At 45.3% G+C, this 13,417-nt stretch overlaps 1 protein-coding gene across 2 annotated transcripts; it reads left to right on the top strand.

The window, feature by feature from the left end:
* Positions 1–382: 382 nt before the first annotated feature.
* LOC102096126 (regucalcin) lies at positions 383–13,414 on the top strand. Of its 2 annotated transcripts, none has more exons than XM_065074932.1 (7): positions 383–593; positions 1,711–1,875; positions 4,782–4,964; positions 6,422–6,637; positions 8,142–8,273; positions 12,020–12,174; positions 12,863–13,414. In XM_065074932.1, the coding sequence occupies exons 2-7, from the start codon at positions 1,713–1,715 to the stop codon at positions 12,911–12,913; spliced, it is 900 nt and encodes a 299-aa protein (XP_064931004.1). In that variant the 5' UTR covers positions 383–593; positions 1,711–1,712; the 3' UTR covers positions 12,914–13,414. The 2 variants fall into 2 exon arrangements, with proteins under 2 accessions (XP_064931004.1, XP_005502619.1); XM_005502562.4 differs by lacking the exon at positions 383–593 and adding an exon at positions 1,023–1,169.
* The last annotated feature ends 3 nt before the right edge of the window (positions 13,415–13,417 follow it).

Below are 13,417 nucleotides of genomic sequence, written 5' to 3'. Positions count from 1 at the left end.
TTTTTATATTAAGCCATTTGCCTTGTCCCTTTGGAGGTTTTTGAAAGAAAGGGAGTAAAGGGTGGTACAGCCACCTGTACCTATGTTTCTGGATACCTAGGGAAGTGTTGCAGGAGCCGTGGAGGAAGATCCCTGGTGCTGGCAGCCAGGGTGAAGGTCCAGCAGACGCCTAAACCGCAGCAAGGTGAAGATGTGCAGAAAACCAGCGTTTTGGAAACCAGCCTTTGCGGGGAGTGGAGAAACTTGTCCGCCGGCGACAGAAGTCTCTTCTCCCTCATCTTCTTTCCTGCGGCTCTTGGTGTGGGGAGGCGAGCCGCTCCAGCTGAAGTGACCGCCCCTGTCCCTTTACTTGCGCCGCCTTTCCAGCCACCCCGTGGAGCGGGTCCCCGGCGGCCCGGCCTTGGCCGGCGGGCGAGATGGCCGCTCGTCACCCCCCCGCGGGGCAGGAGGGGCCCGGGCGGGGGACCCGCCCCTGGCAAGGGCACCGGAGGCCCGGTCGCCGCGGGCCCCAGCGCGGCCGCCTCTCTCACCTCCCCGCTATAAGAGCGGCGGCGGCGGGAGGCCGGCACCTCCGGCTGGGCTGCTGGGAACAGGTAGGGCCGGCGTGGTGTTTGCGTGTCTTTTGTCATTATTGCTCCTTTCTCATATATCTATATATATTTTTTAATATATATATAGATATATATATGTGTATGTGTGTTTAAGTTATGCCGCCCCCCGCACGGCAGCGACGCCGCCGCGGGAGGTGCGGCGGAGCAGCCGGGCGTGCGGGGGCGGGTCCGCCGGCGGACCGGCCTTTCCCAAGCGGGCCCCGGCCCGGCGCCCGCCGTTTTATTATTTTCTTTTATTTTCTTTTATTACTTCCCAGTCATCACCCACTTTCCCCCACCTTTTTTGTTTTCCTTTTATTTTTTTCCTTTTTTCGAATTTGCCGTGCGGCCTGACGGCAGGCCGGCCTGCGCACCCACCCGCGGGGCGGTTCGCGCACCCACCCGCGGGGCGGTTCGCGCACCCACCCGCGGGGCGGTCCGCGCTCCCCTCAGGCTTCGGCGGGGAAAGGGGGACGGGCACACCCCGGTTGTTGGACGTGAGAGAGTCCTTAAGTAGCACGAAGCGGGCGATCGCTGCAAGCAGCTGAAATAAGCCCTGCTGCTCAGTGCTCTGTACGGGTAAAACCCTTCTGGACTGAGGCTGAGAGAGTTGGGGTTGGGGTTGTTCAGCCTGGAGAAAAGAAGGCTCCAGAGAGACCTTATTGTGGTGTTTCAGTACTAAAAAGGGGCTTTTAAGAAAGAGGGGGACAGACGTTTTAGCAAGGCCTGTTGTGATAGGACAAGGGGTGATAGTTTTAAACTGAAAGAGAGGAGATTCAGGCCAGACATGAGAAAGAAATTTTTTACACTGAAGGTGGTGAAACACTGTCCCAGGTTGCCCAGAGAGGTGGTAGATGCCCCATCCCTGGAGACATTCCAGGCCAGGCTGGACGGGGCTCTGAGCAACCTGATCTAGTTGAAGATGTCCCTGCTCATTGCAGGGGGTTGGGCTGGATGGCCTTTGAAGGTCCCTTCCAACCCAAACTGTTCTATAATTGAAAATTGGCTTTGAATTGGCTGCAGATACAAACACTGATTTTTCAGCACTCACACCTGGGGGGCTGATTTTATAGGCACTTGCTCTTGACAGACATGTGTAAAACAATGATTTTCCCCACAGGCATGTCATCCATTAAGATCGAGTGTGTTGCCAGTGAGGGCTACAGGATTGGGGAGTCGCCGGTCTGGGATGAGAAGGAGCGTGCGCTCCTCTGCGTGGACATCACGGGGAAGAAGGTGTGCCGCTGGAGCTCGCTCACCCAGCAAGTGCAGGCCATCTCCGTGGGTAAGGAATGGCTTGAAAAACGCTCTACTCAAGGCAAGAGTTGTGTGTTCCAACTTGGTGCTGTCTCACTGCCAAACACAAGCAGGACTCCTGTAGGTGATGCAGCTGCGTCCCTCAACAGCTGTACCGTGCTCATCTTCTGGAGATCTTTCCCTAAAATCTGACTTCTCTAGGCCAAGGAGGACACTAGGACTTGTGCACAGACACTAGATACTAGCCAAACTTAGCCCTGAGGACTTGCCTTAAGATTTTTGCTATTGGGTTAAGTTTGAGCTACTTCTGTTTCCTGTAAGTTGTTTACAACCTACTCTCTTTTGCCCCCTTTTTGTCCCAGAAGTAGAGTTCTGCTATTGACATCTGTGGGAATTTTGTTACTGATTTGAATGAGCAGTGCCCATAATATTTGAGGTAACAGTGTCACCAGCTGGAGCCTCAGTAGTATTCCAGAATTCCAGTACTCTCATAAAGAAAGAGTTGCAGATTTACTTCTGGATGTGATAACATAAATATTTGTCTGTCTGAAGACAGCTCCTCAAGTGGTTTAATTAATTAGATTTATTACTTTGTCATGTTCAGTAACGGTGAAAATTGCTTGCTTTTGCCCACCCATAAGCTTTTAATGTTATTCACAATAAATTGTTCTGGGCTTGTCTGCCTTTCAAATTACTGTAGTTACCACTTTTAAGATGAGAGAAGGCCTGATACAAATTTTGGAAACATTGCTTCCCAAACTTATCTCCTCTTATCTTAGCTGAGGGAGTGTGCGTCTCCCTGCCACCCCCCCACACCAACTCAGACCTGGTCTCAAAGGTGTAATCTTTTACATGTGGCCTCTCTGGAGATGTAGAAGGAATAGTAGCTGAAGCAGCTATTCTACCCCCCCTCTTCTTATTGTTTCCTCTGTTTAGTAGTATAATTAACAGCTGTGCCTTTGGGAATACCATGATTAAGAGACCAAAAAAAAAAACTCCAAACACCCAAAGACTGCCATGTGGTTAAAATAGCGGGTTGATGTCCGAAGTGGAAACCGAGAGAAATTACTCATTGCTGAAGCTTATAGAGAATTACAACAACCCCACACTTTGCAACAGCTTCAATTGCCCTTTTCAACTCCACAGGGAAAACAGCACTACACACACAGCTGTGCCCAGGGGGAGACCTTATGGTCAGTTTTCTGCTCAGCGTAAAATGGTGTTGCAAAATAAATCAATTCCTGTGGATGCTGCTTAACAAAGCCCTCCAGGGCAGCTGCAGACTGAGCCGTGTGCAGGGGCTGGTGCTCTCACTTGCACTGTATTTGTGCAGTGAACAGTGGGGTGGCTGCGTCTGTCCCCCCAACCTGATACACCCCTTCCCGTGGGGTGCTTTGTCAGGAGGGTGTGGGGCTGTTCTTGTGGCTGTAGGGACACTCGGGGGGATGATAGTTCCAGAGACAAGCAGGCAGGGGTACGCAGGCTGCTGTGCTTGGGGGCTGCTCCCCGCAGGGTGGGAGGGCTCCCGTGGGCCATGGCCCCAGGTGTTTTGCTGGGAGAGCAAATGGAGAGTTGGCTTCCCATGTTCTGCCAGCAAAGCCACTGCTGCTGTTGCAGGCAGGAAAGCACTTTTATTGACGTGGTTACTGGCAATCAGCGGCAAAATGGCTTATTTTGGTGGGTGCCACATATGCCTGAGGACTTTGCCGACCCCTCTGTGCTGGCAGGAGATGTGGCACCTGTTTGCCCAGCGTAGATGAGCCCAGGCCACCAGCAGCCTCAGCAGCGCGGTCAGATGTCTCTAGGGGAAGGAGTTGCTGGGTTTGAGCTGGAAATCAGGTGTGCAACTCCGGAGTTGGGGGCAAATTGCATTTGGATTTCTAGCGTGGTGGTACTACTGCTGGGGCTGCAATGGAAGCGGGAGTGGGAGCCAAATGCAAGCAGCTAGGAAGGAGCAGCTCCTTTTGGCAGCAGTAGTGGCTGGTGGGGATTGTAAGTGTTTGTGACATTATTACCTAATTATACCTCTGCAAAGCTATAAATACAAGAATATTTTAATTTTTAAATTAGGAAGTTGGCAATTTGTCCGACGTGTATTCCTAATTCTTGTCTGCTAAATACTATCCCAGATTCTATTGCCCTGTTCAAAGCTCCTTTTCCTTATGTTTTGCCTGGCTTTTACAGAAGCGTTATTTTTATGGTCTTTTTAATTTTTTTTTTCTGCTAATTCTTTTAAAATAACCTACAATTGAGGTTTTACAGTATAATAGCACAAATGAGTGCTAAAGTAACCATGGAGCATTTGCAAATTTTCTGTTTTCGCTTTGACTATTGGAAAGCTCTACCACTCCTTGGTGTGTTTTTGATGCTGCTGGAGACGTGTGTGACCAGCATGGCAGTGGGTGGTGCAGAGGGGTGTCTCTCTTGCCCAATGTCACCTCTCCCAGGTGAGTTATGGCTGATGCGCCATGCAGGGCTGATTTAGCCAAGAGCTGGGCTGAACAAACAAGATTGCTCCAAAGCTCTTGTGGCAATTTTTCCACTGGGAGAACCAATGTGGTAACCTGTTGTAAAAAGTATACGTGCCTGGATCTGTCCACCTTTTCATGCTTTTTAAAGCCCCTAGCAGAACCAGGTGCTGGGAATGATTATCAGTCCTGGGAGTGGTGGTAATACTCAAGTTCCCTGAGTTTATATATTCCAAAGCGGTGATTCTCTTTGTAGCCGCTTTCTGTATGTATTAAGTACGCATTCTTCATGTGAAAGGATCTGTTTCTGTGTATTTAAATACCAGTTTTGTTGGTAGAAAAGTATGTTGTTTCTCTTGCCTGTGGTCTCACTGAGTTTGGTGTGACTGCTTGCGTGTCTAATGTGGGCAGAAAATAAATGTCTCTCCACAGCACACACATCTTTTCCATTTCACCCCGTTTCTAGATGCTCCCGTGAGCTCTGTGGCTCTCCGGAAATCTGGAGATTACGTCATCACCCTGGGAACCAGGTTTGCTGCTTTGAAATGGAAAGAGCAGCAGGTAACCACGATTACTCAGATCGACAAGGATAAACCAAACAACCGATTCAATGACGGGAAAGTGGATCCTGCAGGGAGATACTTTGCAGGTATGTGCTGCAAGTGGTTCCTTCCTTCTGCTACTCCCTTAGGTTTTGGTGGCAGCATGCAGTTGTAGGTGCAGTGAGTGTTTGTTCATAGTTAAATGGTAGGGGGTTTTTTTATGTTGTTGTCTTCGAGCAGTTTAATCCCATCTACAAATCAATTTCTGTCACCTGGACACCATCTAATCAGGACAGTTTTTGTTGAAAGAGGCCGACTATTCAGAGCCTGCCTAGCTTAAGACACTGCCCTTACCTCCTCCCTGTTGTTTTGAATACTGGCAGAGTGCCAATAGAAAATACTTTTTCCATTGAGAAATTTATGATATCGGAAGGTTTGTTCCTCATAAATCAGAATTTGTAGATGCTGTTTCTAAAAACTATGTGACTGTTCAACATGGAGAAGGGAAGGCTCTGGGAGATGTTACCCGTGTGTCTAGGTACCTGATGTCAGGGGGGAGGAAACAAAGAAGAAGGAACCAGGCTCTGCTCAGCGGTGCCCAGTGACAGGACCAGAGGCAATTCTTTTTAAATGTAATAAAACTCTTTTACTGAGCGTGACCAAACAGCAGAACAAGTTGTCCAGAGAGGCTGTGGTGTCTTCATCTGTGGAGATACTCCAAACACAGCACAGCAACCTGTGGTGGCTAAGCCTGCTGTGAGCAGGAGGTGGGCCTGGATGGTCTCCAGAGGTGTCCTCCAGCCTCAGCCATCCTGGGATCCTGTCCTCCTGGTTTTTAAAACACATTTTTGTGAATCTGCCCTGTTAGTTGGGTCCCTAAGCTTACCTTAACTTGCTTTTACTCAGTCTGCCAGGAGCCAGCCTCAGCTGCCAACTTTGAGCCACAATGATGAGATTTGTTTTTGAAGAGGCTTTAGTAAGACTCATTCTGAGGGAGGAGGAAATTTTTTTCCAGTCTGTTATACAAGATGTTAAGATTAGTGGGAAGCTAAATGCTAACCACACCTTTCTTAATATTTGAATGGCTGAATGAAACACTTTGCAGAAATGATGCTGCACACCATTTCTGCCACACTTCAACAAAAAAACAAAGGCTGTGTTTTATTGTCTTCTGCTGAAGGCAAGCACTTTTGAAACCTACCTTTCCCTTTTGCTTCTAACTTGTTTTCTTCCCCAAATTTCTGCTCCCTTCTACGTTGGCAGTGCGGTGATCAGAGAAGAAGCTTCTCACAGTGAGGGTGCCAGAGCACTGGAACAGGCTGCCCAGGGGGGTTGTGGAGTCTCCTTCTCTGGAGACATTCAAAACCCGCCTGGACACCTTCCTGTGTAACCTCATCTAGGTGTCCTTGTTCCGGCAGGGGGATTGAACTAGATGATCTTTCGAGGTGCCTTCCAATCCCTGACATTCTATGATTCTGTGATCAGCACAGCATGGGCTGCCACCAAACCCAGGCTAGAGCCTGTTCAGTCATGAACCTGCTTTCTCCTCTTTGTCTCTGCACAGGTACAATGGCTGAGGAGATCCGACCTGCCGTGCTGGAGAGACACCAGGGCTCTCTGTACACGCTTTTCTCTGACCATTCAGTGGTGAAGCACTTTGATCAGGTGGACATTTCCAATGGGCTGGACTGGTCGCTGGATCACAAAACCTTCTTTTACATTGACAGCTTGTCTTACTCAGTGGATGCCTTTGATTATGACCTCCAAACTGGAAAAATTGGTATGGATTTGTTGCATCCTAAAATAATGGCTTTTGCCTAAAGACTGTGATGTCTGTTTCCATTCTGGTTTATCATGCAGAGGTGACCAGAGCGCTTCCTCAGAAACCTCTGTAGAACAGAACAGCAGAAGACACATTAACGTTCATCTGTACCTGCGTAGGCTCCTGCCTCACGACTAGTCAGAGGCTTTTGGTACTATTATAAAATATTTAAATCGCATGGTGGAGTTTGAGTAGTAATCTAGACTACTGTTTCTGAACACAACGCATATCTGATCTTTCTGTGTAAAAAGGGCAAGTACTTCTTGCCTGGCTGTATTTCTGTGGCTGTGTGTTTCTTATTCCTGGCAGCAGAGGCAAAGTAACAGAAGAGCTTGTAGTCTTGTGCAAAACCTCTGCTAGCTCCTCCAGATTTTTTTTTTCCACCCTGTTTTGTTTTTTAAAATATAAGATCTTAGATGAAGATTCTGCAGACAGAGCTAAGCCACAACTGGAAAGCAGTAACTCAAAACTTCTTCCTTCATTTATTTAAAACAAAACAACCCCTTAAGGGTTTCTACAAGCTTGGGCAAAAGAAAAATTCCAGTGACTTGGACTAATAATTTGCTTTTGAGTACATGGACTGCAGTATTTTGCTTTAAAAGAGCGCAGTCAATTTAATATTTAGTTTTAAAATGGTGAATTTAAAGTCATTTTAGGGTAAGCATCTTGTTCTGATGTCTCTCTGCTGTGGCTTACAATTGATTTTTTCTTTAGGAAACAGGGTGGTTCTCCTCTCTCACCCACGCTCACCCCTTTTCTTTCTGTGGGCAATCTGACAATCCCCGCTAACACAAAGGAAACTCATTAAAAATATTGCTACATATGAGAAACATTGAAGTTGTCAGAGTATAAACTAAACAATGTTAGACAGTTGGCTTTAGTTTTCTTTAATAACAGCGGATAAAAGTTCAGCTAGAGTTGTTTGTTTTTAGGTTGACAGTATGCCTTTGAAGTTGGTGCTTTTCCCAGCTCTGTGTTTAGATAAACTCTCAGTTTATATATCTGAAGGTCAGTTTTCTGTTGGTACAGTGATTATTGGCACGTTCCAACCATTCATTTGAAGTCTCCAGTTCTCTGACTTGAAGCAACCCATACTTCAAATGATCCAAACTGCTTTTAGAACAAGTAATTATTTTTCTGTATATATGTATAACAGTAATTTATTCAGTTATTCATTTATTACCGTAAGTAGGGAGCATGAGTGGTGCACTAGAAAAGGACACTAGAAAAAGGGATTATACTTTCAATGGATAGAAGCAGACCTGCAGGCTTTCACACTGAGAAACAACTGTCTCAAGAAACAGGGTAGCAGACACAATCTGTTGTTTCTTTCACAAGAAAAAAATCAGGACTTCAGCACAGCTTTTGAAAACAATAGTACAAATAACTCTGCTGGGCTGTGACTGATAAAAATTTTAACAACTGTCTCACTTGGTTTCGTTGTGGTTTTTCTACCCTGCAGGCAACCGAAGGAGTATATACAAACTGGAAAAAGAGGAAAGCATTCCTGATGGAATGTGCATTGATACAGAAGGCAAACTCTGGGTAGCTTGTTATGATGGTGGGAGAGTGATTCGTCTTGACCCTGAGACAGGTAAATTCTTGCAAAGGACTTCTTTTTGTTTTGTTTTTAAAGAAACAGAAGCGAAAATGAGAGGTGTTGTGGTTTGGGTTTTTTTTTCCCTTCACAGAGATGGTTCATCTGCTCTTTTTAAAACATAGTTGTTTGTTTGTTTTTTAAACAATTATATGTCCCTGCTCTCAGAAGCCAGGTTTGTAAATAAGTGTCCTTTGTTCCCAGCCTCTGTTGTGTTAGAAAAGGTAAAGTTGCTGAGGAAGATTGCCTTTATACTTGTGAATTGTTTGAGTTAGCATCCTCTTGCACCCTCCAAACTTAAGATCCGTGTTCACCTCATTGATAAATGATGTGGAAGAAAATAAGCCATGAAATAGCAAAGATGACTTAAGACATTTTTTGTCTTTCTTCAGCATAGTGTATTATGTTGGGCAGCCTACTGAGGTTAATATAAACCCCACATGACACTGCAATATTTTTTTAATTGTTGAAAATCATTTACATGATCAGTTTTTGCAATTGAATTAATTAAAAATATGTCATTAATTCCACAGCATTGTATCATTCCCACAGCAATGACTTGGGTGTGCCCATTGTCTGGGCCTGTTCATTGCTACTCTAATTTGGACTTTGGTGGTCTGCCAGGCATGATATAGCCTGGGTAAAAAACACATGTAAAGCACCTCGGGGAGACTGTCTGCAAGGGGCTAATGGGGGAGAATGGGAGCATGATTTTGATAGGTCTCAGACGTCGCAGGTTTGCATAATGCTGTTTATGAGCAACTGCACCGAGTTGCATCTGGGCTCTCTTGAACCCAGGTCCAGCCTTAGCAGAAGTCCTGGGGTTTTGTGGGGCTGCAGATTGGGGGATGGCAGCGTCTCTTGAGGTGTGCCTCCTCTGCAGTGCACAGGGGACCCTGGTACACATGTGCACCAGGCGGGTCAGGCTGCACCCTTTCTTCTGACTCTGCTGGAACCTCTGACTTGAGGCTCAGGCTGTGGTTTCCCCCTCACCTTTTGATTTCTACCCATCCAAGGTCTTGCGAACCTGTGGGGCTTCCTCCTGTCCTTCAGAGTCTGCACCCCAACCCCAGGAGGAGGAAGATCCAGCTGGGAGAGATCCTGGCAGCTCTGGAACCTGTTTCTGGTCTCACATCCTCACCACTTTGGTGGGCAGAACACTCCTTGGTGGTCTCTGCCAGCCCTCTGAATACCATCCTGGACCAATGGACTCTAACATTTTTCCTCTCTGGTTCAGTTTCTACCTTTTCCCCTGGTGTCCTTCACCTTCTTCCTTTTTTCACTTGTATTCCCTTTTCTCCTCCCTTTTGGAGGTATTTTCTTAAGGGAAAGCTAATGGGAATAGATGCATAGGGATCCCTAGATGCACAGGGAGACTGTAAGAACAGGGAAAGCAGAGCATGTGTATATTGGAGGTGCATTCCCAGCTTTCAACCAGGCTCAGCTCGGGGTCTTTCAGAGCTGGATGTGAGTTCAATGGATCGGTAACTGCCATGGGATTTTCACATTTTCTGTGAATTTGTTCTGTCTCCCCTTGCTTGGGTAAAACTCGCAGCACCCACGGCAAGCAGCAGCAGGAAGTTTCACAGGTTAAGTGTCCATATCAAAAAGAGCTACCTTCTTTGTGAGTATCTCATGCTTATTTGACTTCCTTGCGCTGTCATTTTAAAGTGATATCTAAAATCTGAGAATTGCTGAATTCTGGGTGAATTGTAACTATTTAGGGAGATAACCCAGATAGGTCTGAGGGAAGCTCCATGAAAACCTCTCTTTAATGTATAATACAATCTCTGACAATCTAAATGCCATTGCACTGACTTTTTTTTAACTTAGATTTTGGTTTTTACTTTGGCCACTGTGTGTCGAAGTCTGTGCCAAATAAGCTTATTGTATCAGGAATCTGGAGTGCTGAAACTTCCCTAGCTACTGCATACAAGAGGCTCTTTCACCACTGCTCACTTAATGTTTTATTTTATTTATTTTGGCATTAAAGGACAGTTTAAAAGTATCCAGCCCTCGTGTCAGGGTTTTTGGTGAAACAAAGGCAATTCCCTCTCAGTCCTGTATTCTGGATGGACTGGTTACATCCATAATAGCAAGTAAAATGAATCAGCAACTGTATTTTAGCCCTGCACCATATAGCATATCATAGTTTATTTTGCACAGCCAGACTGTCTTCCCACATCAAAACAGAGCCCAAACTGTCTCTGGGGAGCAGCATACCCAAGTGGGTGGGCGAAAATAGTACTAGAACTGCACCAATGGCTTTATTACGTGGCTCTGCTTTTGCCTGTGCTTCTGACCTGCTTAGTGTTGTGGTACAGGTGGAGCCATTTGGTCTGTGCCTTTGTCATAGAATCAGGGAATAGTTTGGGTTGGAAGGGACCTTCAAAGGCCATCCAGTCCAACCCCCTGCACTGAGCAGGGACATCTTCAACTAGATCAGGTTGCTCAGAGCCCCGTCCAGCCTGGCCTGGAATGTCTCCAGGGATGGGGCATCTACCACCTCTCTGGGCAACCTGGGCCAGTGTTTCACCACCCTCACTGTAAAAAATTTCTTCTTCATGTCAGTTCATTGCAGTGCTGCAAGTGACCAAGGCACAGCTTGGTGGGTGAAGGAAAAGTTTTTAGAGCACATAAAAAAGAAGGCAGGTGCTTGCTTTGATATGCATCCTCTGGGAAATGGTGTCCCACTCGGAAATTGACCAAAAACTTCTCATATATGTGAACTGGGCCAAACTTTCCACTTTTTCTTTTTCCTTGTAGGGTTCCCAGCATCCAAGTTACTCTCCTGCTATTTTAACACATCGCTGAACAGTTAGTTACAGTAAGGGGACCAAGCCCTTTACACACGCAAATGAAGAGCCAGGAAAATTACATATTTTGTAAGGAGATTAATTGGCGTTAGCGTATTTCTAGAAAGAGAAATTAAGTTGTAGGTAAATAAAATAGGCATGATGGGTGTAAGCAGTTATTGCCCAGAATTAGGAGTAATTTTAGAAAAATCTGCTGTAACATTTCTTGACAGCCTCCTGGTTAAGGCTGGAGGCAATCTGTTTAGTACTGTCATTAGGACAATATCTATTTGTTGTTATAATAAATGCATAATATTGTTTATGGTAGCGCTAGTTTATTGTAAAAACTTCAGACGTGTCCCATGATCCCTATTTTATGCCAGCTTGATTTGAAAGGCTGTTGATGTTTCAGGAAAAACTTCTAGGAAAGAATCTTCCTTAACTGCAGGCAATAGAGGTGCAGCACGAGGTACGTCTCGGTAGAGCTGCACGACGTCTGCTCGCTCCTGGCATCCTTTGTAGTTAAAAATAGAAGAGTCAGCAGGTCTAGGATGTGGTTCATGTGACCTCTTTTAGGGAGGAGTTGCGTCCCATTTCCATTGAGTGCATGGGCAGCCTCGGTGATGAGCCGGGGCGCGCATGTCAGTGCTGTGGATGTTGGCAGTTAATTAGAAGACCGGCACGGATTAGGAGTGGGTGGGATTTGTTCGTGATAATTGAGATTGAGACTCGTCAAATGAAACATCGTCAACAACGCGGTTTACAGGCATCTGCTTTCTCCCTGTTGCAGTGCTCATCAGTTTACTGAAACTCAGCATGGGACCTGCCACTGCCCTGACACCTGCTTTTGTGGAACACCTGGCTCCACGCCAGTTATTTGCAATAATTTGTTTAAATTTCTTGTTGTAAGTAGACGAACAGGAAATGGTATGCATGTTTTTTCTCCAGGAAAAAGACTCCAGACTGTGAAACTTCCCGTTGACAAAACAACCTCCTGCTGTTTCGGAGGACAGGATTATTCAGAAATGTATGTGACTTCTGCCAGGGATGGGATGGATAAAGAGTGGCTTGCACGGCAGCCGCAGGCTGGTGGGATATTCAAGGTGAATGATTCTTCTTTCTTTCATTTTAGAGGGGCATTTTTTCCCTCCTTCATTTAGACAGCAAAACAGTTGGAATGGTAGGAAGCAAGAATCAAGCTATTGTTTGTATTTCTGGTACCTGTTGCAGGATGAGAAAGTTAAATGTATTTAAAGATTTGAAGATACTTTTAGGCTTAAAATTTGTAACAATGTGATAGTGCAAATTTTCTATGCCATCAGCTCTTTCTACTGCTCCCCCTCCCAACTCAGTTCAAGTTTTCTATTTATTATGGAAAGAAGTTGTAAATACTTCTATGTCTTAATGGCAGATAAAAACATCTGCTTTTATTTACTTGCTGGTTAGTTATAACTAAATTATCTCTTTAAAAATTCATCACCTTGGGATTTTTTTAAAGCCCTGCTCTTCCCTGTGTGTGCATACCGAAGGGGAACTGCAGAATTAAGGCTTAGTGGTATCTGAGAAGAGGCTTCTGGGGAATGGACTCTGGCCGGTGATGACCAGGCTCTGGAGAAAGAGCACAGGTTGAAGCTCCTGGCTGTGATGAGCTGCTGTGTGCAGAACAGAGCAGGATGTCACGTCCTTTACTAAATTAAAGCATGTCTAGTTGTGAAAGAAAAGCAAGTGTCTGATAGTGGTGAATTATTGCACTAATCTCTCTTTTTTTTTTTTTCCTCTCTGTTTCAATAGATAACAGGGCTAGGGGTGAAAGGAATACCACCGTATCCATTTGCAGGTTAAATGTACGCTCTTCAGAATGGATTAGAGAGGACTGATATAAGCAAGACAAGTCAGAAGGTCTTCGTCTGGTGTTCAGCTTCTTTTGCTTTGAAACCATGACACAATTATGATATCTCATCAGGAAAGGATGAAAAACTGCTGAGGAAAAACTGCCAAAATACATGGAATATTTTAAAGCTGATCTTTTCTTCCCTTTAAACTCTAGTACTTTAAATATCTGATGGTGCTTTTTCTGTTGTACTAAAACAGATTCTCACCCTAATAAACTACTGAATATTGTGACTTTCCTTTATGATTTAATAATGTTTTAATATATTTTCTTCTAATTGTTTATCCTGCCATCTCATTTGCTGTATTGATTTATTGATTAAACTACTTGTAGAGTCTCTTTCAGGTATTTTCAAAGTTCCTTATATAATATCCATTTATGGTCTTACCACTGCTTTAACTGGAACTTCATTTGTCCCACGATGTTCTCAACAACGGAAACATTAATACTTACCA

The sequence above is a fragment of the Columba livia genome, chromosome 1, assembly GCF_036013475.1.
Source record: "Columba livia isolate bColLiv1 breed racing homer chromosome 1, bColLiv1.pat.W.v2, whole genome shotgun sequence".
In the NCBI taxonomy this organism is placed as follows: Eukaryota; Metazoa; Chordata; class Aves; order Columbiformes; family Columbidae; genus Columba; species Columba livia.
Note: the sequence above shows the minus strand (reverse complement) of the source record. Positions and strands in the feature narration are given on the sequence as shown.

Coding starts and splice junctions, on each gene's coding strand:
- LOC102096126 (XM_065074932.1), top strand. CDS start 1,713: ATGTCATCCATTAAGATCGAGTGTGTTGCCAGTGAGGGCTACAGGATT. Junction 1,876..4,781: donor AGTGCAGGCCATCTCCGTGG/GTAAGGAATGGC, acceptor CCCCGTTTCTAG/ATGCTCCCGTGAGCTCTGTG. Junction 12,175..12,862: donor AGGCTGGTGGGATATTCAAG/GTGAATGATTCT, acceptor CTGTTTCAATAG/ATAACAGGGCTAGGGGTGAA.